General features: G+C 43.9%; 1 protein-coding gene across 1 annotated transcript in view; it reads right to left on the bottom strand.

Annotated features, from left to right (window-relative positions):
• LMCD1 (LIM and cysteine rich domains 1) overlaps positions 1-27,211 on the bottom strand; it is a 64,765-nt gene that overhangs the window by 20,445 nt on the left and 17,109 nt on the right. The window contains exons 2-3 of the mRNA XM_010369910.2: positions 12,125-12,213; positions 7,493-7,748 (exon numbers count right to left, since the gene is read on the bottom strand). Of these exons, the coding sequence (XP_010368212.1) occupies positions 7,493-7,748; positions 12,125-12,213 (345 nt within the window). The remainder of the gene's footprint in view (positions 1-7,492; positions 7,749-12,124; positions 12,214-27,211) is intronic.

Raw genomic sequence — 27,211 nt, 5'->3', positions numbered from 1 at the left:
GAATGGTGTAATTTAAGTAGATGTTCATTTTAGATTGGCTATCTTTGTAACATGAATTTTGTTTCTCTCAAAACTGAATATTTTTACTTCATTTACCTCCTGGGCAACATTCCTAAAAAAAAAAAAAGTCAACCTTGTATAAAATTGCTTTTTCTTAGAAAAGTCTAATTAAATCATTATTGACATAAGGTTTTTCATGGTTTATTAATTAAAAAATATGTAAAGGCAACTTCTAATAGTAGAATCGACAAAGTCTCAGGTCAATAACATTTCCACATCATATAACTGGTAACTGTCTGAATATTAATGTGTTCACAAGTAACTGTCCAATCTGGCCTCATTTATATATTTGTTTTTATTGAACAGAACTCTTATACTTGGGTGAGTCCCAGGGACGGAGAGATTAGGGGAAGATACAAGTCAGGGCCACAGCCTGAGAAACTGTGAGAGGCAAATTGTTCATTTCATCCTGGACAACCATTTTCCATTTCTGTACCTGACCCTGACTCTGAACCTTAGCACCTGGTCTCCTGATTCCCGTCACCTAGGTGGCTGCTGCTAGGTTCATCCTCTTAGAACCCATCTGGCCCATAGCTTATCACTTGGGGCTGGACTCATTTGGGAATTGTGGGAGTGAACACGGAAATTCATGCTGAAATGCATATCGTACAGACCCTGTTGCTGTCTGATTTTAGGGAGCAGTGGTGAGGAAGCTAGGGTTGTTGTGAGGTGGGGGAGTACAAGTCTAGGGCTTGGTACCTGCTGAGATTCATAGTAAATAAATTCTGGGAAACAGCATAGAAAAGGAAGAGGCAGGTGACCTGAGCTCCTGTGGGACTCAAATTGAGGGGTGGCTGCAGATGCCCCATTGGTGGCTCTGCCCTAGATCCCAGAGGACACTTGTCTGAGACACCTTCTGGCACCATAGGCTCATAGCATACCCAGTTAATCCCAGGTATGTCTGCACACTTCTGAATGCTTTTCAAGGTGCTTTCTCAGATAGAAGAGATGACCTGAGTGGTAGAGTGTCAGGAAGTCAGGGTTTTAGGTCCAGTCCTCCTGCTGCTCAGTGTCAGACCAAGAAAATATCTCCTGGGCCTCAGTTTCCTCATCTACAAAGTTCAGGGTAGATTGTGTAATCCCTAGAGTTCTGACTATCATGAGAAATCCCCGGCAATCTCACTCAATAGTCACCACAACCAAGAGAGAGAGAAGAGCAGTATCACTAACCCGAATTTATAGCTCGGAAAAGGGGAAGGAGACGGTGGATTCCTGTCAAAGAGGCCAAGATAGTCCACCAACCACATGGACGAGCAGGAGCCCCTGTGCATCCCACAGCTGCAGAAACATCTGGAAAGGGCTTCATCCTGACCCCGTCTTAGGAGACTGGGGTGTCTGGTATCTTCCTTCTTGATCAGTAGGAAATTACAGGTGGCTTCTAACACAAATATGTCAGCCAGGTAGGTCTGAAGAATCTCAAACCTTAGGGTGCATAAGAACCACTGGGAGACCTTGTGAAAAGTTTTCTGGGTCTATCCTTAGGTTCTGATTTAGGAGATCTGAAGAGGCCTAGAAATGAGCACTTTAAGCTAGGAGCGGTGGCACACGCCTGTAATCCCAGCATTTCCAAGGCTGACCCAGGAGGATTGCTTGAGGCCAGCCTGGGAAACACAGAGAGACCTCATCTCTACAAAATACTAAAAAATCAGCCAGGTGTGGTGGCTGTAGACCTGACTACTTCAGTGGCTGAGGTGGGAGGATCACTTGAGCCCAGGAGCTTAAGGTTATAGTGAGCTACGATCACACCACTGCAGTCTAGCCTGGGTAACATGTCTCAAAATCTATCTATCTATCTATCTATCTATCTATCTATCTATCTATCTATCTATCTATCTATCTATCTATCTATCTATCAGCAGTTTAAAAGTTTCTCCTGGCTATCTATCTATCTATCTATCTATCTATCTATCTATCTATCTATCTATCTATCTATCTATCTATCAGCAGTTTAAAAGTTTCTCCTGGGTGGCTCTGACACAAGGCATCTCAGGGTTGGGGCTTCTCTGGGAGCAGTGAGTGGGGAAAGAGGATGTGACCATCAGAGACAGTGGGAAGTGGCAGCCGGACAGCCAAGAGGCTGGAGCAGGCACAGGGCCCTGCAGAGATGCGTTAGTGTGTAGCCTCGGGTCGCAAATTTGCTCACACTGTCCCCTTCCTATTTCTTGCCTAGGGCCTGTCCCTGCTTCCAGAATCTAAAGAAGGATTTTGGAGAAGTGGAAACAAGAGATTGGCTCACTCTGCTAGCGTGGGGATCAGGCCTGACTAGCATCTTTCTCATACCAAGTGCTGAAGCAGCCCCGTCCAGGCTGATTCGGCTCATGGGAGAGTAATTGCCCCTCCTGGGAAGACTGCTGACTTCCCCAGGTTCAGCAGTTGAAGGGATGATAGAAGTAGCCAACTCAGGGAGGGCTTGCTATGCTCCAGGCACTCTGCCAAGTGCTTCACACACGTGAACCTATTTAATTCTCACAACAATCCTAGCAGGAAGGTACTAATGTTACCTCTTGAAAAACAGAGGCACAGAGAAGTTAAATAACCTCCCCAAGGTCACACAGCTAGTATGTGATAGAGACAGCTTTGAACCCAGCAGCATGGGTCTCAAGCCCTTCTCTGCTGCCTCTCCAGAAGATGGATGATTTTCCAAGAGGAAAAATGTTCCCCAATCTCTGGAGGCATCTCCTTTAGTCATCACTTCAGAGTGAGCGGGCTGTGTAAGCATCAAGTGGTAACAGGATCCCCCATTCCCTGGATGTGTCTGTTTCTCTGGGATTCCAGGACCTGCATCCTTTTCTTCTGAACTTTACAATCGTTGGTGTGCTAGGGATCCTGGGGCAGCATCTGGGTGTGGAATCAGCCAGATGTTAGCTGACCCCTGTGTTCATGGTGTCCTTTCACGGCTCTGCACTGGCTTTGGGTGTCTGTGGCTGCAGGGGTAATGTGCTTCCTGTCTGGAGCCTTGGAGAAAGGGAGTTTCCCTTCCCAAGGACCCAGTGATCCTTTTGCAGCTCAAAGCTCCAGCTGGGGCTGGGCATGGTGGCTCATGCCTGTAATCCAAACACTTTGGGAGGCCGAAGGGGGCAGATCGCTTGAGGTCAGGAGTTTGAGACCAGCTTGGCCAACATGGTAAAACCCCATCTTTACTTAAAAAAAAAATTAGCTGGGCATATAGTCCCAGCTACTTGGGAAGCTGAGGCACAAGAATTGCTTGAACCCAGGAGGCAGAGGTTGTAGTGAGATCAGATCCTGCCACTGTGACAGAGGAAGACTCAGTCTCAAAAAAAAAAAAAAAAAAAAAAAAGGCTCCAGCCTCTCTGTCTTTGCATTGTCAATGCTACCACACCCAGCTGCCACTGGTGTGTACTTTGAGATGCCTGGCCTTGCCTGGCTGGTCTGAGACTTCCACCACTGTTCCCTATTCACAAACGCTGCTAATCAAGACCTCAGAATCCCTCTTAACACAGCCCTCCAAGCAACCACAATTGACTGGCATGGACTTGGGAAGGGAATGACAGGGACAGAGGTTTGGGCCAGAGTCAACCACCTGGCACTGCACTGACTCTGAAACAGAATCTCCCAGGTATCTCTCTGATAACCAACTACGTCACGTTATCTACCTCTGACACCTCACGTTCCCATAACCTTTAGCAGGAGGCGTTTTCCCAGACCAGTTGGGAAGGTTGGTTTAGGTTTTATGTTTTCCCTGAGGACCTTTCTTTATTTTTCTTTTTTTCTGAGATGAAGTTTTGCTCTTGTTGCCCAGGCTGGAGTGCAGTGGCACAATCTCGGCTCACTGCAACCTCCGCCTCCTGGGTTCAAGCAATTATCTAGCCTCAGCTTCCCGAGTAGCTGGGATTACAGGTGCCCGCTACAACACCCAGCTAATTTTGTATTTTTAGTAGAGGCAGGGTTTCACCATGTTGGTCAGGCTGGTCTCAAACCCCTGACCTCAGGTGATCCACCCACCTCGGCCTCCCAAAGTGCTGGGATTACAGGTGTGAGCCACTGTACCTGGCCCCCTGAGGACCTTTCTGAGTTATTTGGTGCTCTGCAACTGGCTGGGACATGTTGAGTGGAGAAGTTCCAAGAATCTGACTGTATCAGGAAAGAAACTAAAAATGCAAAGCAAAGTGGAAGGGAAGGAACTCCTATACCCTGGATTAGGCAGTGAAACACATGGGATCTGGAATCCAGAGACCCTGTTCTGATTCTTTTCTTTCTGATTCTTCTGCTGGCAGCCAAGAACAGTAAATGGGCTTCAGCTGACAAGTCAACCCCAGCCCATAGTGGTGACCTAGAGTGCTGTGTGAAGAAGGATCCTGAGGGCCGATAAGGAGTCAATGGGAACAGTACTATGACTGATAAGCAATGCCTGCCATGGGTGTGGAAGCAGAGGGCGAGGTATGAGTAAGTGCCACCCCTGCATTGGCTCCTCACGGGCCTCTGTTTGCTCCTCTGTAAAATGGGCCTGTAACATTCTCAGTAAATAGGGAGTGGTGAGATGTTCATGAGATATATACACAAATGTTCAGTGGATGCTGGTTTCCTTTGTCTTCTCCCTCTTTCCTTCCCCCAAATCCTGGCTAGCTTTCAAAGCCACACTCAAGCTGCTTCCTGTTCATGATCGCCTTCCCCGAAAATGCTAACCCAGAGTATCTGCTCCTTCCTGCCTCCCCTCCCACCTGCCAGTTCGCCTGGCCTGGCCTGGATTGGTAGGGAAGAGCCCAAACTTTGGAGTCAGGGTGGCCTGAGTTCAAGACCTGGGTCTGTCACTTAAATCGGCTGTGGGACATTTGGCTAGCTGCATCGCTGCATCGTCTCTCGGAGCCTCAGTTTACTTCTTTGTAGATGAGGGTAATGATCGTATACTTCTAACAGTGCTGGAAAATTAGATGAGATTGTGCATAGATAGTTCCTAGTATAGTGGCTGGTAGACAGTAAATACTTAACAAATATCCACAATTAGGCTTATTGTTATCAGCATTTGAAGGCTTAAGAATTGCTCAGGCTTTCTTTCTGGTTGCAAAGGATGAGACATAGCAAAATTCAGTCCCATTCCCAAAATATAATCAGTCTTGATCATTCAGTAATTTAAAAAAAGTTAGGAAGCTCAGTGGCAAGGGAGAGTTGTCCAATCTCAGAAATGTGACTTGCCCTGGACGCCCAGATGCAGAGCAGACAGAGGGGTTCTTTATAGCTATGTGGTTTTATGAGCCAGCATTAATCACTGCCTGACGATGCCTTCCCCTGATTAGTCTGGGGTCAACGTGTTTGGGGTTTTCACCAGCCAGTCCCTGACGCCCATAGATGGTTCCTTCATGAGCTGCTTGCTTTAGTTTCCACTGACATCCTGGAGACCTGCTTGATAGCTTACCCAGACCTGGAGCTGGAGGGAGACCTGAGCTCTGACCTACCGGGCATGTCCTGGCTCTGCTGTTGTTCTGTGGCCACGCTCTGTGGCCCGGGACCAGCCCCTGTCTAGCACTAAAAACTTTTGAAGGCCAATTAACCATTCTGTGTTTCCTTACATGTAAAACAACTCTGCCTTACAGGGTGATTGAGTTCATGGATGCTGAAGTGTTCTTTTAAAATGTGTTTTTCCTTTTCAAAAAGTACAGATCAAGAAAAAAATCTTAGCCGCTCTTCACTTTATCTGGAAGGGATTTTCCCTCCTTAAGGCAACAGCTTAGAACTGTGCCTCTCAAACTCCATATGGTGAAGGATCAAGGTTTGTTTGTTTTTCACTTATTGCAGAGTGATTTGTAGTCTCTCTCATGTGATTAGAATGTAGCACATGCCTCATTAGATTTCAGTGTGAGTCTTACCACATGGAATTCTGTTCAATGGTATGAGTTCTCATCCCATCACATAGTTGCATGTCAAACTGCTGTAACATTTTCCCAACATATATTCTCACATTGGGTCTAGGTCACAAAGACTGTGTGGAACAGCTCCAGTCCACAGCCCACACTTGGAGCATCTCTGGCCTAAAAGGTAACATTGCACTAACACTTGTCACACCTATCCTGCACCCTGCACTGTGCTGGGTGCAGGGATGTTACAGTTTACAGGACAGACAGGGTGTCTGCCTTCGTATCTAGGCACAGAAAAAAGATAACCTGCTTGCAATAAAAGTTGTTAAAGAAACCAAAAGAAAGAAAAAATGTGATAGGATGGCAGGTAACATCTATTGTAAACTGAATATCTGGGGAAGGACTATTTAGGAAGAGCAAGGAAAGAACCTTTCAAAAAAGGATCAGGAAGTGCGAAAGCCCCAAGGAGGGCAGGAGCTTGGTGTGTTCTAGCACTGGAAGCAGGAAGCTGGAGTGTCATAAGGTGTTGAGATGTTGGGAGTGACAGCACAGTGATGGGAGCCATGGAAGAGTCTGAAGGGTAGGGCTATGAAGGGCTCCAAAGTCACTCCTTTTCTTCCAGCAAATATTCAGTTAAATGCCATGCTTGCATTTTTAAAATTGTTGAACCTTCTACAAATTGTATTAACTTATAGAAATCATCCAGCCTCTTGTTACTCCACGTGTGGGGTTCTGGGGAGCAGTAGCATCAACATCACCTGGGAGTGTGACAGGCGTGTCATATCTCAGTATGGCCCTAAACCTGCTGGATGCATTTTGATGAGCTCCCCAGGTGATATCTACACATGTTGAGATTATAGGAGCCCTGATCCAGTGCATTGGATCTTGAAGGTGGCTGCATGGGGAGTCATTTAAAATGGTCACAACTGATGATTTGGATTCTGTAGTTTGGAGCTTCTGACTCAGTGGTCTGGGATAAGACTTGGGTATGGAGACCTTCTGCAGGTCCTGGGGATTTCAGTGAGCAGCTAGGGTGTAACCTTGTGTGAGTCACTTGCTCTCTCTGGACCTGTGTCCTTTCTGCCCTCCTCAGGGTTTCTCTGATCATTTACCTGAGATTTCTCTGGTTGCTTTTGTTCAAGGTTGTATAAAACCAGTTGGTTCTCCCTTCTAAGACCAACAGGTTTCAGCGTTTAGGCAGAAGAGAGAACTGTTTCTCAGCTCTCCTACAGGTTTGCAAAGGGCATATCCCAGGCTCCTTTGAGGGAAAATGAATATCTTGCAGATGGAGACAAGCACTCGGAATTTTGAGTGATAAACTATCTCCTGTTCAGAAGTATGGAGCCCAAATGGAACAATGATTGCCCCTGTACTAGAGCTGCAAGGCCTCTTAGGGTCCATATGAATACCTCTACCCATTTCATGGATAAGGAAAACTGAGGCCCGGATAGTTTTCATTTCAACATCACATAATATAAGGGCAGGGCTAAAACCACAGCCACTCCTGTCATTTTTGTGACCTTGATCTCTTGCCACCCCATGTTTGAAGTTCAGAAACACTTGACATAGCTAGTATTTATAAGGATAGGAAAACAACTGCTTAGTTGGGGAAGCTCTCTTACCAGTTTCTGGGTGACTCCAGGGGGAGCCCACTCGTAGGTGATGGTGTCAAAAGTGGGATCTTTCCCAGTGGCAATAGGGTTGGTCATGATCATCCGGTTCCTCTTATAAATCCGGATGCCGTCCCCGCCTTTCACCCGAGCAGTGAGGGTGGAATACTTGGAGTCCATCAGCAAGCGGCCAATTTTCCGATCATCTTCTAGGTCAGAGGTTAGGCAGTGGTCCTCTTGGCTGCATTTGCAAGACTTGCATATTTTTCTGGGGGTGGGTGGATAGAGATGAGTGAGATTAACTTCCAGAAAAAAGAGGCAGATTTTTTTGCTAGCAGCATCTACACTTTTAAAAGCAAGCTAAAACTTTAAGTTGGAAAGGTTAGCAGCAGACAAATGGTAACCTGAGACTAAAAGGCCTTTGGAATTGGGATTTGCATTTGGGAAATGACAGTGTTTGTATTAATCTATCAGTGAGGAATGCAGGATACAATTTTTGCTGGTAAAAAGAGTGGCATGTTTTCCCTCCTGCTGGTTGCCACGGCAAAGGCTGATTTGTTCATCAGAGATGCTCTAAAGCTGGGATGGAGTCTGTGTGGCCCATAGCCTAAACCTGGCCCACAATCTGCTCTTGCAAATAAAGTTTTATTGGAACATAGCCATTCCTATTCATTTACATATTGTCTGTGGTTGATCTGGGGCAACAACAGCAGAGTTAGTAGTTACAACCGAGAGCACCTGGCTCACAAAGCCTAAAATATGTACTTACTTTCTGGCCCTTTACAAAAAAAGTTTGCTAACTCCGGCTCTAAAGAATTATTAAAATTGTTTCCCAAGATCATAGCCTCAGAGCTTCAGCAACTTTTAAACTCTTTTGCATAAATACTGACGTTAGAATGCAGCAGACATTTTCTTCAAGAAATTTATGAACAGAACCCAGCAGGGAGAGAGCTGAGAAAACCCCTCTGGCTGCGGAGATGGATGTTTGTTGGGAAGGCTTTGTAAGGAGAAGGAAACACATGCTGGAGAGGGTTCAGGTTTACTAAAAAGCCTCATGCTTCTTTTTGAAAATAAAAAAAAAATGTGTGGCTACTTGGTGTCATGCTGTTAAGGTTTAGAAATCCAGAGTTCCACGGCGTGAGGGGAAAATTGCTCCCCTCCCTTTCCAGCCTGTCACCATGGGCAGGCTGTGCTGGGTCTCAGATGCTCTTCTGCATGCAACTTGAGAGCTTGTTAAGTAAAGTGAGCAATGTCAAGGCCAACTGCAGGGATGAGGGAGGCCCAGCAAGGGAGGTCACTGCAGCTGAATGATTGGCAAAGCCAAGGGAACCCTCCTTTTCCCTCCTATACTCAGGAAGTAAATACGTCTGATCGAATATCACAAATGTTGATTGTGTGGCTAGTGGGGACATACCTTGATGGACTGCATTAATGGTGCTCAACTAAGGTCAATTCTGTCCCTCAGGACAGAATTAGCAATGTCTGAAGACGTTTTCGATTGTCCCAGTGGGGTAGGGGAGTGCTATTGGTGTCCGGTGGGTAGAGGCCAGGGATGCTGCTAAACATTCTACATTCCACAGAACAGCTCCAACAACAAAGAGTTATGAGGCCCAAAATGTCAATTGTGCTAAGAGACTGGGAACCCCTCACTGAATATGAAAAGAAGGGCTTGTTGTGACCTTTAAGGAGCTTACAGTTGGGATGGGGGAGGGAGAGACAATCAGATGGAAACTAAAGTACAATACCTTCGGGGCAGAAGAGAGTTGCCTATAATCTGGGGGTAGTTCTACTGGCCTAGGCCAGTTCTTTGGGAGATTATTATGTGGTACATAGAAAAAGGCTTGGTGCTTAGTGGTCATGAGTTTGGAAAACAGTGGGCTAAGGGAGGTTAAACACCTCTCTTTAGTGCAAAGCTACTCCTTGACTTTGATATGGTGATGTGCGGCATGACATTTTGAATGCTACTGGAGAAGCTTGCAGTACAAGTTCACATTCAGTGGGCTGCAATTTGAGAAATGTTAAAATTGACAATCTCAAGGATGCATTCCAGTAGCAAAAAAGAGAAAATGACCCTAAGGGTGCTGCAGGGAATAAATGAGGTTTTCCTTCTCAAAAAAAATTAAATAAGTAAAAATAAAAATGGGTGGTTTTGTTTTGCATTTTATTCACAATCAGTAATATTCTCTTGCTTATCCCTTTTCAGAGCCAGGCACGAGGAACCTGCTTCTTTAAGAAGTCAGGCACTAGGCAGTATCAGGGGTTGACAGGTGGGGAGTGAGACTAGCAGGGCTGGAAGTGGAAGGAGGAGGAAGAGGCAGAAAGTGAAGGAAATCCTGGCATGGAGGGACACGGAGGAACCTGACTCTTCAGTGTCCCATCTGACCTGCTGACCTCCCCAATATTTTCCATAAATAGAACTAGATGAGGAGGCTGCCCATAGCTTTTTCGGTTAATGTGGAATTTCAGGATGCTAATTAGAGAGGCTGGGAATGCAAAACATTTCAAAACAAAAAAAAAGTTAACAGATCTGAGATGCTCTTTGAAACTGTGTCGACACAATTTCCCCCTTTTATTCACACTCTTCATGTGGCCAGGCACATTTCTGGGACTTTATACATGAGGGATACACCCCTCTCACTCCATCCCACTCTTTCCAGGTGCCCAGATTGTAGAGGACACAGGCACACCCCAAAATATCCTCAACGGTATTAAAACGGTCATTTCTGCAATCTGTCATTGGTAACCTGAGACTGAATTCTGTCCTGTGATGATTAGTTGATGGACTTTCCTATTAAACCAGGTTGGGTGGCACTTGGTCATTTAAAGGTCTTTCAAACAATTGAGAGTTTTAAAAAGTTTAACAGGATTTCCCTCCTAAGCTTCTGTGATGTTACTGCTTCAATTTGAGTCTAATTTAAGTCCCTATTTGGATTCTTCAAACCAAGTCCCTATTTGGATTCTTCAAACCAAGGACACTTGATATGCAGGACCTACAAGCTTCAATCTGTATTTCTTCACTTGATGTTCAAATCATTTGTACGACGACAAGGAAATGGAGGGATTAAAACAATACTAAGAGACTTCTGCTTGTAGCCATGAGAAACAGGGTCCAGAATTGTCCTCTCTTCCTAAACAACTGGAAAACCAGAAAAAAATCTACTAAACGACCATTTTCAGATGTTTGACAGCAGGCAGCACAGGATTGTGATCCTTGAGAGAAAGGAAAACTGATTTAATTGACTCAGTGGGTGTATTTAGATAACATTTTCTCCTGGCTCAAGAAGTCTAAAAGGAGACATCCTAGCTGTCTTCAAATTGCTGAGGAGGAATCAATGCTGTTCTGAGATTCTAAGGGAAGATTCAGGACCAGTGGGGTTGAAATGATAAGGAAGTTGACTTTTCCAGGCCAGAAAGAGCTCAAATGGCCAAAACAGAAATGTGGAGAACTCCTCCTAGGAGTGTTTAAATTATAGATGGATTTTTTGCAGGGGATAGAAGCCTGAGTTAGATGACCTTGAAGGTCCCTAGCAACCAGAAGATGATGCGAGCTCCTCTGAGGTTGGGAACTGTCAGGGAATGGAGTCAGGGAACAGAGTTCTGCTCTGAAAACTCATAGCCCAGTATACTGCAGAACGGTTAGGTGCATGGGATTGGGATACACGCAGATCTGAGTTCAAATCCTGCCGTTTGGTAGTTGTCACCCCATTGCCTGCCTTCAGTGTCCTGATCAACAAAAGGGAGATACCTAATACCTACTGCTTTGGTTTATTTCAACATTTAAATAAAAAAGATTCCATTCGGTTCATGAGTAAGTAGTTATTTTTATAATTCCCATCTCATAATGGAAGTCACCTGCTGCGAAAACACCTTCCAAACTTTGTTCCCCCACTGAGGGCCCAGGGCAACACTACAGCAGTGATGATAAAAACTCTTTCTTTGCTATGTGCTCCACAGAACTTAACTTTCCTCTCCCAGGGCTGCAGGGACAGTCTCACAGTCTATTCCCTGCACAACTCTAGAGGTGCTGTCCACATACATGCTGACATGAGTGCTGCCCAGGGACTGTGCAGTGTGGCAGCCTCACTCTTGTCCTCAGAATCATCAGTGGAAAAAAAGAAAGAAAACTTCTGCAAATCCAACTCCAGCTGGATCTTATGGTCCTCCTGTGCGGATATGAATACCAGGTCCTGGTTTTTAAGTACTGTGGACAGAATGACCTCTCTTTCTGTCCCAGGGGTCACTCTAGACCAAAACCCATCAACAGCGATGTCGGTGCAGTGGGGGGAGATCAATCTCATCCACCAAACCTCAGGGCATACCCCAAATGCACAAGGGACCAGCTAACCTCTGCCTGGGTCTTCCCAGAGCAGTTCTTGCTGGGCTGGGCTTGGTGGACTCTACCTTGAAATGGTTTAGGAAGTGCTAAACTCCTTCTTCACATCTTTACTCCCCCCGCCACCCTCCCCCAAGGACTTTTTTCATGTTTCTGAATTGGACCAAGCAGGAGAGCCTTCCCTCTGCAGCCATCCTTCCCTGACAACACATACAACCAAAGCAGTCTCAGCGAAGAAAGCAACCAGGGTTCCCTGAGAGGACAGCCAAGTAACAAAGGCAGATAGGGACCCTCCTGACAAAATCTGTTACCTCCATGAATGTGGCTCGAAGCCCGAACATGTCCCCTTGCATCCCAAACATGCCACACCTCTTGCTGACTGCAGCTGGCCCAGGGACATCTGGAAAAGGAACAGAAAAGAGGGTGTTTTCCTTCCAAACATCTTGGACTGGAGATGCTTGACCTCTAAAAGACTTGGCATGCTGGCAAAGGGACTGTGTGGGGTTCAAAGGGCTTGAGATCAATAAGCCATCACAAACTGTTTACCAGGAACTGAGAAGACCAAACGGGAACATGGAATGGGGCCAGAGGGTAGGCAAGTGTGGAAGGGTGGGGCTCTTCCCAGTAAGAATGCAATGGGGGTTCTTTCCCAGCCTCCAGTGCTGTTTCAAAACAGCAAGACTGGTTGGAAACGCCCTGCTGTGAGTGACCATCTATCTGTTCCATCCCCCACCCTCACCCATTCTCACTTGTCACTGGAATGGAATCTCCAATGAGGGTCTCCTCTCCCTCATTTATTTGTGATTTATTGATAGAATGTGATTAAACCAAAGCTACAGACACAAACAAACGTGCATGCTGCCAAATGTTTATAGCTCCAAGCATAACTTAAATATTTTGCTAAAACATTGAAAAATCACGAGTACTTAAAATGTCCTTTGGAAGGAGAACAATGCATGAGACAGGTTTTATTACTTGTTACCAACCAAAGGTACCAAAAGTGCATTGGCTGCTGCTGCTGAGGTGTTTAGACCCAAATGGCATCTTCGAACCAGAAGCATCACCTGGGAGCTTGCCAGAAATACAGACCATCAGACCCCACTCCAGCCCGTTTGAATCAGAATCTGTACTTTAACAAAATTCCCAGGAGATCTTCATTACATTAACATTGGAGAAGAAGTGGGTTAGTAATATGGATCTGCTGGCTGAGAAACTTACCCAACTCTCCATTGGGGTTGGGGTGGGGACGACTTGGTACAGGGATGTACTTTATTATGATTTCACCAGAAGCAGGGCTCAATCAACTAGTAATGTAAAGGGATAAGCTTCTTATCCAACAAACATACCATTTATTTAGCATCTACTATGTACCAGACACAGGAATACAATATAAGACTCAGGTGTGCCCTAGTGGAACTCACGGTTAGCTAGGTGGATATGGAGAGAAAAACACATTCATCTCCTGCTCCTGTAAGGGGCAGGTCTGAGATAAAGGAAGCTGCCTGCTGTGTAGTAAAAAAGGCACGGATTTTGGAGTTTGAGAGACTTGGATTCCAAATTGAGCTTTTCAACTTATTGTCTGCATGGCCTTGGACATACTGAGCCTCAGTTTCCTTACCTGCCAAATGGGTACAGAGATAATATATGTAACATACAGGACCACATTAGGCACTAGAAATGGTAACTGTTCTTATTTTGCCACAGATTTTAGAAGCACAAAGGCAGGTGTTAATAAACTCATATGGGAAATATGAGTTTATTAGAGCAGATTACTTCTTCTTAGAGGAGGTGATTTTGGATTTGGGCTGTGCAAGATGGACAGACAGAAAAGGGGAAGGAGACGCCTAGCAGAAGGAAGAAAATGTGCAAGGTAAAAAAGGTATGAAAGCCATGATGAGTAGGGTGTACAATCTGAGCATGTCCTTTGGATGCTACTAGTCTATTCTCTTGGCATTTAAGAGGGGGGAAAAAAAAACAAGCAGTGAAACTTGTGAAGCCATCCTCATTGCCAGTGGTAGAATTCAGACATATGGAAAGAGACAACTGTCCTTCACAATACTTCTCTTCTGTACCAAATCTTCCTACAATAATGCCTCCCTCCCTGCCTTCTATTTGGTCACTGCTGTTTACACCATGTCCCCACACACTCTGTCATTTTGTTCAATACATATTTACAGCTTCAGGGAGTGACAGCCATATTGCACATATGTGGAGTGTGGAGGGAAGCATGTTTATATTTAGGCCTATTCAATGCTAGAGTCATGTGAAAAGTGAAAATTAAGACAACACCCACTGCTAACTCATTCTCCTAAGCTGGGGAGCTTTCATTCACAGGCAGGACTTTGCTCCCTAAAGCCACTGGCATATAACCTTGGTCATTTCCACCTCTCCTTCTTGACACCTTCAGTTCTCCTAGTTGAAATGCAGTGATCTTTACACACTTAAATTTGGAGGCATTCAAAGTTTATTTTGGGAGATATACAACTTGTGAATAAGGCTTCATTGTTGGACCATTTCAGATACACTCAGAGGGCTGGAAACTGGAGAGGTAGGTGGAAGCATTTCCAAGTGGCAAAGCACCCTGCACACTTCAGCTTTATTGTTCTTCTAATGAGAGGCTGATTTAACCCTCATTCTACAAGGGGATTAGTTTTGATGCTTGGCTTGGAGAGTGGAGCTGCAATCTGCCTGCAAACTCAGAGTTTGATTTAGAAATAGTGATGCAGGTAGCATAGCAGGGCAGAGCAGAGCACTGGCTGGTGATGCGGGGGTCTGGCCTTTGGGTGCCAACTCTGGCATTTATTAGCTGTGTGACAGGAGACGAGTAATTTTCTTGCCCAGCCTAAAGCATCTCCTCTGAAAAACAAGGAACTTGCCTGCACTGGGGTTGCCCACATTTTGTTCTGCAGGATCCTCACTTGGTGAGATGTTACAAAGCGGTTCCTGGTTGGGAGTGGGAGAGGGAATTACCTGATCAAATACAAATGGCAGGCACTGGATGTGTAGATGCTCCCGAGCCTTTAACAGGCCAGCCTACACTAGAAGCAAGAAGTGAGGTAGAGAGCAAGCAGATGTTTTGGGTTTGGAGACCCAGGCTTTAGTCCTGGGTTTTAGTCCCAGTTTCTCCCCTTTCCTCTGCTGTACTTGGGCAAGTAGTTTTGTTGAATTCCAGGCTCCTGACCTGCGTCATGGGGATAACAAGAATGCAACCTGCCTCGCAGGATTAAAAAGAGGTTAAATGGGATGCTGCCTGAAAAGGGCTTGGCATACACTTATTAGGCACTGAGTGTTCTTTGTTGTTGTTGTCATTAATTACATCTTGTGAAAAAAAGTTTGAGAGACCCTGAATTAGCTGTTCTCAACGCATTTTTTTTTCTAGCTTCAAAATGCTAGGGGACTTCAGAGGAACTATTTTTTCTAAATACACATCCACTGTACTTTCTTATTCCCTACTTTTTTGACATGTAAAAGGAGTTGTCTCTCTGACTAGGTTTTCCTACAAAACGTAAAAACAAAATAAGCTCACACATGTCCCATACTTAATGATTAATTCATTAAGCGAGGCCATCCCTAGCCCTTTGCCCTTGCGGTGCTCTGCTACCCATCACCTGAAGAGAATCGACGTTAAAATCTCAGCAAGCACAAAGAAAGCCCCATGCAGTCAGGTAAGTGAAGACGCAGGCAGTCTGGCCTAGTTGGGCAAGAATGCTAAACTAAATGGAGGTTCAGGAAGTAGAAGAGTTGGCCCTGGTCTCCATTGGCTAGTGGGACGGTTTCCATGGCAACAGAAGTATGTGGGAGAGAAAAATAAATGGCCTTGCAAGGAAGAAATTGATTCAGGTCATCAGGCCACACTTGCAGCTAGTTTCCTGGCTGACTGTTTAATGTAATAAATAGTCATTTGTCTACTGCATGCCATTCATCCAGAAGCCAGACAGACCCCACTATCTTCAACACAGAGAGAACGATCTTGTTTACTGAGGAGGGGAAAACATCAGTCAGCCACAGTTCCAAGTGAGATACTCTGGTTTATAAACAGTAGGTTTTTCTGATGCGGGCTCTGTCTCTTGAAAGACGGCACAGTGTCTCACAGTAGCTGAGAATAGAAGAGTTTAAAAGAAACCAACACTTAAAAAAAGGTTTCTTGGAATGCAGCATCTAATCTCCCGAGAAGAGGAAGAAATGTTTTGACGATTTTATTTGGCTCGGGTTAGTAGGATGTGGTTCATCTGATATTATCATGAAACTGAATGGTGGCAGGGACTTAAAAGGACTTAGATCAGACCAGGAGACCCCTGGGGATGCAAGGAGCAGGGGCAACTCTCAAGTATTTGCCTTCAGGTGAATCCCAAGGGAAGTCTTAGAGGGAAACAAATGTCACCAAGAACAATGTAGGGTTGAGAGGAAGAGGAACGTAAAAGAGAAAATGCAATCGGGAATTTAGGGATGAGCATGGGATTTGGAATTAGAAAACGGGGGTTCTCCTTCCAGCTCAGCTTCTTCCTCATGGAGTAACTTAGTTTCCTCCTCTGAAAAATGAATTATCCCTGCCCTTTCTTTGTCTCAATAGGGCTGTTGTAAGCAGCATGTAACATTAAAAGGCAGTAAATTGAAATAAGCATTTACCATTGTTAAAAAATAATTAGATGTGGTGGCTCATTCCTGTAATCCCAGCACTCTGGGAGGCTGAGGCAGGGGGATTGCTTGAGGCCAGGAGCTCGAGACCAGCCTGTGCAACATAGTGAGACCCCCCATCCCTACAAGAAAACAAAACAAAACAAACTAGGTGTGGTAGTATGCACCTGTAGTTCCAGCTTACTTGAGAGGCTGAGGCTGGAGGATAGTTTGAGCTCAGCAGTTTAAGGCTGCAGTGAGCTATGACCATGCACTGCACTCCATCCTGTCCCCCCGGCCCCCCAGAAAAGTATTTAAAACTCACACGTAAGGCAGAAAGGTGAGTGGCACATCCTTTCAATGCCATATGGAGGCAACATGACACTGGCTCTCCTCATCTGCATAGGATTATCTAGAGAAATTTACTTTGCTCAGCTCCGAGACTTGGTGAAGTAACATGTTAACTTGCAGATCTTGGTCCAATAGAGATACAAACAATTTCCGTCCTTTCAAAAAAGATAACCCCAAATGTTATAGTTTACTGTTCTGGAAGACATTAACCAGTTTTGTAACTAACCCATCAATCTTGTCCTAACATTAAATTACCTATAAATACCTAACTCCTCGAGAGCTTTTTAAACTGGCCTAAACATCGTACAGGTTCGTTAGAACACAATCTTTGTTAAATTTCACTTCGTATTTACACAAAAGTCGTGATTCTACCTTTTTGAAAGTTGTACTATCACATGCTCTAATGATTACCCACAGGTTTGCTTTCTGAGGTGGTACGTTCCAAATTGACACAAAATTCTATTCAAAGCAGACTTGTCTTTTACTGGTTAAGTTCTATAAGCATAAATGTTATTAAAGATTATTGGTCAACATGACTTGTTATTTAAAACAAACCCTCCCCTAGGGGTTCCAGGAGAGAAAGTGGAGTGAGATGGGTTGGGTGGAATACAATTATGGGAAGGTCTTGGAAGGGACTGGAATTGTATTTTAAAATATGACCCTGAAACTACTCTACCACCATGAACAACCTCAATAATAACAGCTTTAGAGTTTACAAAGTGATTTTACTTAGTAATTCTCTTATTTAATAATTTAATACTTCTCTTATATAATAATTATACTTCCCATTGAAGTATAATTATTATCATCATTATTCCCAGTCAACAGATGATGAATGACCTTGAGTCTGAGAGTGGAGAAGCAACTTGCCCATCCAGATGGTCTCCACTGGAGCTCCTTTGAAGGCAGTGGTGGTGGGGTATCCTAAGTCTACCTTTCCCTATACTGGCCTTTAATCAAAAGTGTTTTATCTTTCCCAGTGATCATGATCATAGTTAACATTTATTGTGTACTTCCTATGTGCCAGGCACATGCCAAACATTTTATGATATTTCATTTAAGCTTCTTGACAACCTTAGGAGATAATTTCATTAGCCTCATTTTCAGATAAGGAAATTGAGGCCCAGAGAGGTTAAGCTCTTCTTCAAGATTCAATAGCTAGCAAGTGGTGGAGCCAGGATGTGAAACCAGGCAGGCCTTACATCAGAATTGTGCTCTTATCCAATCTGCTATCGCACTTTCCACCAAGGACGCAGCACTTTACAGTTTACAAAGTATATTCACATCCCTTATCTCAGCTGGTTTTCACAATGATCTTAGGAAGTAGGTATTTTACATTTTGCTTATGAGAAAAGCTCCTAGAACTGACAGAATTTGCTTCTAAGAATGTAATTCACACACATATTATTGCAACCCAGAACCCATGACTTCTTACCATCCCGGGAGTCTCCAGACCCCAGACAGCACTCCTAGGAGTCTAGTTCTGACTCTGGGCATTGGACCAGTTGGGTTCAAAAAGGAGGGACAGTGTGTCTGCAGGGGTGAGGGGTGCTGGAAAGGTTTGGGCTGGGAGTAGCAGGACAAGGGTTAGACACATTCACCTTGGTCCCAGGCTTTCTACCACTTGCTCCTGTTCTGTTCAATAAACTAAAATGTAGACGTCCAAGGCAACAAATAGACTTCAAGTGCAGGTGGGGAGTCAATGGCCAGAGGAGAAAGTGAATCAGAACCTCAGGCAAAGTTTGTGGGAGAAAAGGACAGGATATTGACTTCACTTAATTTGTCTGCTGCCTCTCTAGAAGCCTGAAAGGCCAGAGACTGCATACGCTGAGGACCAGATCTAGGAGCTGGAGCTCACATTGGGACCCAAGTTGTGCAGATGCCTGGATGGACGGTAGCTTAGGGGACTACACGTTGAAAACTACTACCTAGAAACTGTTCCCACTTAAAAAATAGAAGCAAAATCCATGCTAATCAAGAAGCAAGTCATTTCTGGGTTTATTCCCAACTCTTCATAAATCCGTCTATATTAAGGATACTAGAGACTGTCTCATTTTGAAGTTATGCTGAATCACTTTTAAATGAATAAAGGCTGCTGGATGTTAGATGTCGTGGGGCTTCCACAATGTGACCCACCTCACCTATCCAAATTTGTCTCTATTTCCATATTATTTACTGTTTTCCACCCAGATTTTCTTTCCAACCACCTGAGCCTTTTGCAGAACTAAATCCACACAAACTCTGGGATTTTGCTCATGCTCATCTAAACCTCAGAGAGTTTCAAACCTGCCCACTCCTTAGGGTCCATCTTTAGTCCCATCTTTTCCATAATCAAAAGGAATAATAGTAGCTGTAAAAGGACTAGAATATGTGGTTTTCCAGGCACTGTGCTAAGCCCGACCTTGTGCAAATCTTACAACTCTATAAGGCAGGTATGTTGCAGTGGTTCTCAAGGTGTGGTCCCCAAGCAGCAGCACAGCAGCAGCGAACCTGTGAGCACTGCAAATTCCCAGACCTCACCCCAGACCTATGAAATCAAACATTCTGCAGGTGGGGCCCAGACAGTGCTGTTCAAGTCCTCCAGGTGATTTTGATAAACAATTAAAGTTTGAGACCACTGATATATTGTTAGTGCTTCTAGGTTGCATATGAGTTAACTGAAGGGTAACTGTCCTGGTTTGCACTAGACTGTTTGGTGCCTAGGATGTAGAAATTTTTAGTACAAAACACAGAAAAGCCTGGGAAAATCCAGTCTCTCTAGTTAAGTGTGGCTCAAAGGGGTCAATTTAAAGTGCTAGAGCTTAGATTTGGACACAGGTATCTGAATTCCAGATCACATTTTAATTTAACCAATGCACTACAGTTCCATGTCAAAAAGCCTCTTCCAGATATTTTGGGGCCCTCACAGGTTTTTCTCAGCTCACACAAATGTAAAATTACAAATGCAATCAGTGCTAGGAAGGAGAAACAGTGTGCCATGAGATTGTCCTTTAGCAGGGGATTTTGCCTGGTCTGGGTATGTGAGGAGGGCAGTGCTCCTCAAATTAAGTAAACACTCTAATTAGCATAAAATCACCTGGGATCTAGCTCAAATGTACACTCTGGTTCAGCAAGTCTGGGGCAAGCCTGACATATAGTTCTACCCACCTCCCAGCAGAAGCCATTTCTGCTGTCCCAGGGACCACACTTTGAGTATCGAGGGGCTACAACAGTGGTTACCTAACTTGTCTGCAACATTCAACTCTCCTGGGGATCTTTTAATGCTTCCAAAACTTGGGCTGCACTCCAGGCCAATTTTGCCACAATCTCTGGGGGTTGATTACAGGCATCATTTCTGGAAGTTCCCAGGGGATGCCCATGTTCAGACAAGTTTGGGAATCATTTGATCTCACCATTGTAACTTCAACTGTTCCAACTTGGACTTTTAGGCTCTCAGTTCATTAGTTTAATAATCTCCCTTCCTGGACCTTTGCGCACTGTTGGGAGGAATGTAAATTGGTACAGCCATTATGGAAAACAGTATGAAGTTCCTCAAAAAATTAAAAGTAGAACTTCCATACAATCCAGAAATCCCACATCTGGATATATATCCAAAGGAAATGAAATCAGTATCTCAAAGAGATATCTGCATTCCCAAGTTCACTGCAGCGCTATTCACAATAGCCAAGATATGGAAACCACCTAAGTGTCTGTCAACAAATAAATGGAAAAAGAAAATGTGGCACTCACCCCATCCCCCCCCCACACACAAACACACACACAATGGAGTAATATTCAGCCTCAAAAAGGAACAAGAATAATGCCATTCGTGACAACAGGGATGAACTCGAGGACATTATACTATGTGAAATAAGTCAGGCACAGAAAGACAAATAATGATCTCATTTAGAAGTGGAATCTAAAATAGTCAAACTCATAGAAACACAGAAGAGAATTTTGGTTGCCAGGGGCTGAGGACTGAGAGAAATGGGGGGATGTTGGTCAAAGGGTACAAAGTTTCAGTTAGGCAGATTGAGTAACTTCAGGAGATCTAATGTAAAGCATCATGACTATAGTTAACAATACTGTATTCTAGACTTGAAATGTGCTAACAGAGTAGATTTTAAGTATTCTCACCATGTAAAAAAATTAGTTTGATTAGTTCACAATGTATATGAATATCCATTTGGGCTAGGCTCAGTGGCTCACACCTATAATCTTAGCACTTTGGCAGGCCAAGGAGGGGGGATTGCTTGAGCCCAGGAGTTTGAGACCAGTCTGGGCAACATAGTGACACCTCATCTCTACAAAAAATTAAACAATTAAGCTGAGTGTGGTGGTTCACTTCTGTGGTCCCAGCTACTCAGGAGGCTGAGGTGGGAGGATTGCTTGAGCCCAGGAGGTTGAGGTTGTAGTGGCCTGTGATTGTGCCACTGCATCCAATCTGGATGACAGAGCGAGGCCTTGTCTCAACAACAACAACAACACAAATCCATCAAGTTGTACCTCTTAAAGACATACAATTTTTATTTGTCAGTTATACCTCAATAAAGCTGAAAAAAATTCCCTTTTCATACTCAGCTTGTGGACCACCATTCCTTACAAGGAGAGTTTTTTATAGCAAGTCTGGCTTTTGTTGTCATTTCAGCATCAGCCCTGGCACAAGCCTGCCCCACAGGTTCTGGTGCCAAATGCACTCATTCTCTTAACCAGACCGAAGGGAAACCACAGCCCTTCCTCTTCCTCTAAATTTCACTGGCTGGCTGACTCCTCTCTGGGGCGCTCATGGATACTGAGACTCTCTGCCCCGCCTGAGGTGAGGGGTGGTCCCCAAACCCTCCCCAACTCCAGGTGGAAGCTTGGACTGAGGAATCCCACTAGACGAAGGGGCCCAACCTGGGAACGTGCAACACTCAAATGGTTGCAAGCTGCATGGGAAGTCTTTTTTTTTTTTTTCCTTAAGAAATACGATTTTTCTGGGGAGTGGCCTGGCAGGGAAGGCTTTTTTCACTTTCCCACTTAAGAATCCTGGGGTCTATAGCTACTATGTAACCACAAAAATTAAAAGTTAAAAAAAAAGGAATACTGGGGTCTTGACAAGGGTCTGGACTTCTTCCATTGTTTGAAGCTCCCAAGAATTGAAGCAAGGACTTGCCGAAACACGGTTACACAATCTTAACAGAGTAATGGAATCAACATACTTACCAATATGATCACTGCCTGTCCATAACTTAAAGTCTACATTTGTTGCCCTTCCTGAAAGTAAATTATCTGCCTGACCTCTTCCTGAGACAGGTCCTGTGTGTCACCAGAGGAGAAGGCCAGGGGTTTGGAAAGCCAGGGATGCTGAGGGAAGGGGAACAATGACTCTTTCCAGTCTATTTGCTCTTAAACATCAGGGTGACTTTTTGCATCCTATTCCATAATCTATATTTTTTCTGTTGTAATGTAAAACAAATGTTCCCCATCTTACTCCCTCCAATCTTAAAGCAGAACTGCTGCTCTGTGTTTATCCTTTGGCTTCTTGCTCACTCATCTCCCCAAGCTTTGGGAAGCCCCACGCTAGGGCTTTAGGCTGTGGCCAAGAGAATCCTGTCTTCCCAAGTATGATATGAAAGAGTGAGACTTGCAGCCCACTTTTATGGCAGAAATCAACCAAAAAACGACTTGGATAAAGTGCATCCTAAAACCATAGTGAGTTTCACATAGACAGCAACAAAGACCTCATCTGTATTAGGGGTCATATCACAGATGCTCTTTAGGGAGCTGTGTGTGCTTGTGCATGTGTGTGCGTGTGTATGTGTGTGAGTGTTTGTGTGTGTGTGTGTTCAGATCTACCATTTCTACTCCAGGGTTTTTCCTTGGGCATTCCTATTCCTCTGTCTGGACAAGCACAAATATGAAGAAATCCCTTTAATTTAGAGACTCTTTTCCTGAATTGTGTAATGAAGATAAAAATGCACAGACTAAACAAATTGAGATGAGCCCTACTGATCTAGTACTTAGAATTCTATGGATGGAAACTTTTGTTTTGGTTTTTAAAAATCAATACTATTTAAAGCAACAGAATGAGAACACAGTTGGTGGATAATGAGTTGATGGCAGAAGTGCCTGAATCAGCAGCACTTCAGGGTAAAGATTCCGTGATATTTCCTATTACATGGTTTGTGTGTGTTCAATTTATCCCATGGACTGGTTGTAGTTGGAAGAGTCAGATGGATTTATCTCATGATGTCAGGAGTTTCTGGTGTCCCAAATAAAGTTTTAAGCAAACGCTGAATGAAAGAATAGTTTTCACTCTCTATGTCAAATTATATATTCTCTTTAATTTTTAATTTTTAAAAATCAATTAAATTGTTCGATCATTCCTTTTTTTATCCCCCTCTCTCAGGATTAGTTTTTCCAGGTTCAACTCTAGGGAAAATTAGGGTTTGGGGCAAAATATACCATGTTCTCCTTAATGTCCCTCTCTCTCAACATGTCATGTCTAATGGGTGAGATTAAGTTAAAATCAGGGTGGCCACAAATGAGGAATAAATTCACAGAAGCCCAACGTGCCAAGCTGGAGCATGTGAGAGGCTGGAGCGAAGCATGGTAGTCCCAGACCCTTTGGGGAACTGTTGAAAGGGAACTGTTGCTCCTGTGACTCCCACAGCAACTGTCCCTGAAGTCTCTGTTCCAATCACTGTGTTCAGGCTCCTTGAGGAACAGAACCCTGGGGCAGTTCTGGAAAAGGTTGGCCACTTCCTCCTATCACCTCCACAGAGCAGACTCTGACTTTCCTAGACTAGATACCCACTCTCCTCCCCGCTGCAGTCTCCAAGCCACCATGGATGCCCTTTCATGGAACACTGCTGAGCTTGTAATCACTTGTGTAGCTCTGCCTTCCCCTCCAGGGGAGGGGATAATTGGAGACCACCAAGGCTCACATCATCTGTGAACAAAAGGGGTTAATCTGGCTATAAAAACAGAGTAGAAAAGCAAATCCATATGTAGAAAGGGAAATACAAAATGAAAGCTTTCTCTGTTTAAGACCTTGCTCTTGCCTCCCCCCACCCCATCTCTGCTAGCCAAGTTTCACTGATTTGAGAATGGCTCCAGGAAAGCCAAAATACTCAGACCCTGGGCCATGAAAGAAGTAAGCATATAGAAGCCTGTGCTTCCCTTTGAGGGGTTGGGTGATGGTGGTGGTTCTAAAACTGTACTCCACCCGAGAAGCTGACCCCACCATCTGCATCTTGAAAAACAAAAACAAAACAAAACAAAACAAAAACAACTCTCCTTCTAATTAGGAATCCATTACTGCAATCACAATTCCCTCGGTCATCTGGTCTACCAACCGAATCTACTAGCATTGTCTACCTATCATCACAGTATCACTTGGCATAAGGGAGCAGACACTGTGAGTGCTCTGCTAGCCAAGATAGGAGACTATCTGCCCCTTTTTCTTTTTCTTCTGTCTGCCTTTTGGATAATTTTACTCTTTTGTATTTTTAGCACTTCCATCAAAAATAGACGAAGAGGTGATAAGACTCAAATCAGCACATTTTTCAAGGGTTTGCAACTCTTGGAACAGCCTGATGTGAGGGACGTTTGGACAGAAGAGCTGTAAGCAATTCTATACAATCATTTGCAGGCTGGGCTCCTTCTCCCAGTTGGCATGGGTGATAGCCTTTGAGAAGGGGAAGCATGGAAACAGTCACAGGATCTCTCTTTTATCTGTCAAAGGGGATGGAGTTGGGGTCACTTTGAAAAAGAGGAGTATGGAACAAGGCAAAAAGTTCCAAATTCTAAATTCAAAGATTCATTGCTGGGTAACTGGATCTGTGTGATGGCGCATGGAACATCTATGAATCTGGCAGACCTGGCCCAGGACACGGACTCCTTGTTGAACATTCTGTTGGCAGGGCGAACACGATGATGACCGAGGGGGAAAGGAAACCAGCCTTTTTGGCTGCCAGCTTCTTGCTTCTTGCTGATGTTTACATGCCGTTGTATCCAAAGCAGGCCAACAAATCTTATGTATAAGGGACCCCACTGGACTGAAGTGATAGGATTTTTAAGGCTGAACTAATATTTTCCTTTGACACAAGCTCCCTTTGAACTAGCTACAGATACTGCCCAGGCTAATGTGAATAGTGAATTGTACAAAGGCAGACTGAGAAAACCAGCTAAGAAGCAAAACCATTCTCTGCTGTTTATTTCAGAATTGTCCATGTTTCTAGAAAAGTCAACCTGTTATTTGAGGGGCTACCTGCTTAATTCAGTCAGTGAGAGGATGGTCCTCTGATCTCCTTCCATTTGTGGACTTTTTATGAATCTTTTGAGATCACTCAGAGTCCCAAAGGGTGGGCATTGTTTTGATTGCCTATGAAAGGGATTCCTATAGGGCAAAAGTTGACCTGGCATTTCTTGCCAAACTAAATGCTTCCAGAGGTTCCAACACAATCGTTTTTTCTCTTGGAGTTGTCTTTTTCTTTCCCTAGGTATGCCCTGCCAGCCTTTGGGAAAATGTAGTAAAGTCACCAGCATCACTATGAGCCAGAAGTTATCCAACTCCCCTGGGAATCTTATTTAGTGATTTACCAAGTAACTTGAGGGAAATCAAGATAGAAGAAAAGAAGGTCCCCATGGGGACCCCTTACTCCCCTCCCACCCCACCTTTCCTAAATTTGAACAAGCTGTTGGTGTCCCCAGGCCTAGTGTCTTCAGGTTACACTTGGAAATTAAAATCTAATTGGTTTTGTGGTTCTTAGGTTTCCGCCCTTAACAGACTCCTTCTCAAGGATACATCTGTAAGCTTGAGGTCAGCAATAGCGATTTATTATACCTCCCTAGTTTTATAAGATGCCCCTGATTTTAGCAGCCTGATGTCTAAGAATGTCATCCTGTAGGAATGTCATTTGGTGTGTGCGTGTGTGTATGTGTTTGTGCATGCATGTGTCTGAAATCCAAATTTGCAGCACTACTGATCTTTCCAAGGATAACACACTTTTATTGGAGTTAATTTTGGAAATAGGGGAGACATAACACACCAAGTTGGTGGATTTTTAATCTTGCCTGTCTGAATCTTAGTATCTTAAAAGGAAATGTGTTGTATAAACGTACAGCACTGTTATTAAAAGTCTTAAGGCTTTGCTTATGCAAATGCTTCCTGCCAGGAATCTCACAGGAATTCCTGGGTTAACTTTCATGACAATGGAAGTATTGATACATACACACACACACACACACTGTCACATACAGCACACACACACATGTGTGCACAGATGGAAAAGGATTTCCTTCAACCAACATTGGTGCCTTGATGGTAAAATACCACATGTGTTTTAGTGTAGTGCCTTCAGCAAGATGTTTTCCGGGTTTTAAACCAAGCATCCTTCTTATAAAAGACTCCTTTTTCTTTTTCTTTTCTTTTTTTTTTTTTTTTTTTGGCTATCATATGTTTTTACAACTAACAATACACTTTTTGGTTCAGATGTTTTATCCTTTCCTTGATTTTCCCCCACATAATGATCTAACTGTACACACTATATATAGTTGGATTCTGCATGTAAGAAAGTCATAGATCTTTAGGACTAAAAGGAACTTAAAGAGTATTTAGGCCACATTTTTCTAAGCTCAGTTTTATGGAACAGAAATTAGTTGCAAATAATTCACTTTCAAGGTCTTGTTTTTCAGACTCATTTGCCACAATTCAAATGTAAAACAGAACTACAGAAGCCAAGTTACTTTCCAGAAAATTATCTCTTGAGTAAATTTAGAATTATTCATTTAACCATATGTCCCAGGAAAGATGCCAAATTCCTGCATACCTCTGAGCCTGCCCACATACAGTTCCTTCTGTTTAGACCATTTCTCTCTCCCTTCACCTAACAAACTTCTATTTATCCCTCAGACACTCCTATCATATGGTCTTAGAAAACCCTGTACCTTTTATTTTGTAGTATCCACCATGATGATAATTATTTAATTATGTATATAACTCTTCAATGTCACTGTTTCCTGCTAGACTGTAAGCTCTATGAGGGCAGGGTCCCTTTATGTCTAGTTCATTGCTCTATTACCAGTGTCTAGAATAATGCCTTACACATAGTAGCTCCTCAATAAACATTTATGTAAAACACCTTCATCTATGCTTCATCCATGCCTTAATCTATGCTTCATCTATGCCATCATCTATGTTTCTTGGCACATCAAATCTGATAGATGTTAGATATCCTGCATCTGAGTTTGATGCCCAAAAGGGGAGCTGGAAGGAAAGAGAGCCACCCTGTTTTCCTCTGGTTTTCAGGATCCTAGCCTCCTGTGGTTACGCCAGCCCCTCTGACTACCCTCTTCTCTGCCTTCCTCAAAAACTTTCTTCTCTCCCCAAGGTTCTCCCACTGGCTCTTCTCCTCTCTTCTTAGAATCTACTTGTAGTTTCAACTATTCTCTCCAGCTCTCATCTTTAT

The sequence above is a fragment of the Rhinopithecus roxellana genome, chromosome 1, assembly GCF_007565055.1.
Source record: "Rhinopithecus roxellana isolate Shanxi Qingling chromosome 1, ASM756505v1, whole genome shotgun sequence".
Classification (NCBI taxonomy): domain Eukaryota; kingdom Metazoa; phylum Chordata; class Mammalia; order Primates; family Cercopithecidae; genus Rhinopithecus; species Rhinopithecus roxellana.
This window is presented reverse-complemented; position numbering and strand designations above follow the sequence as displayed.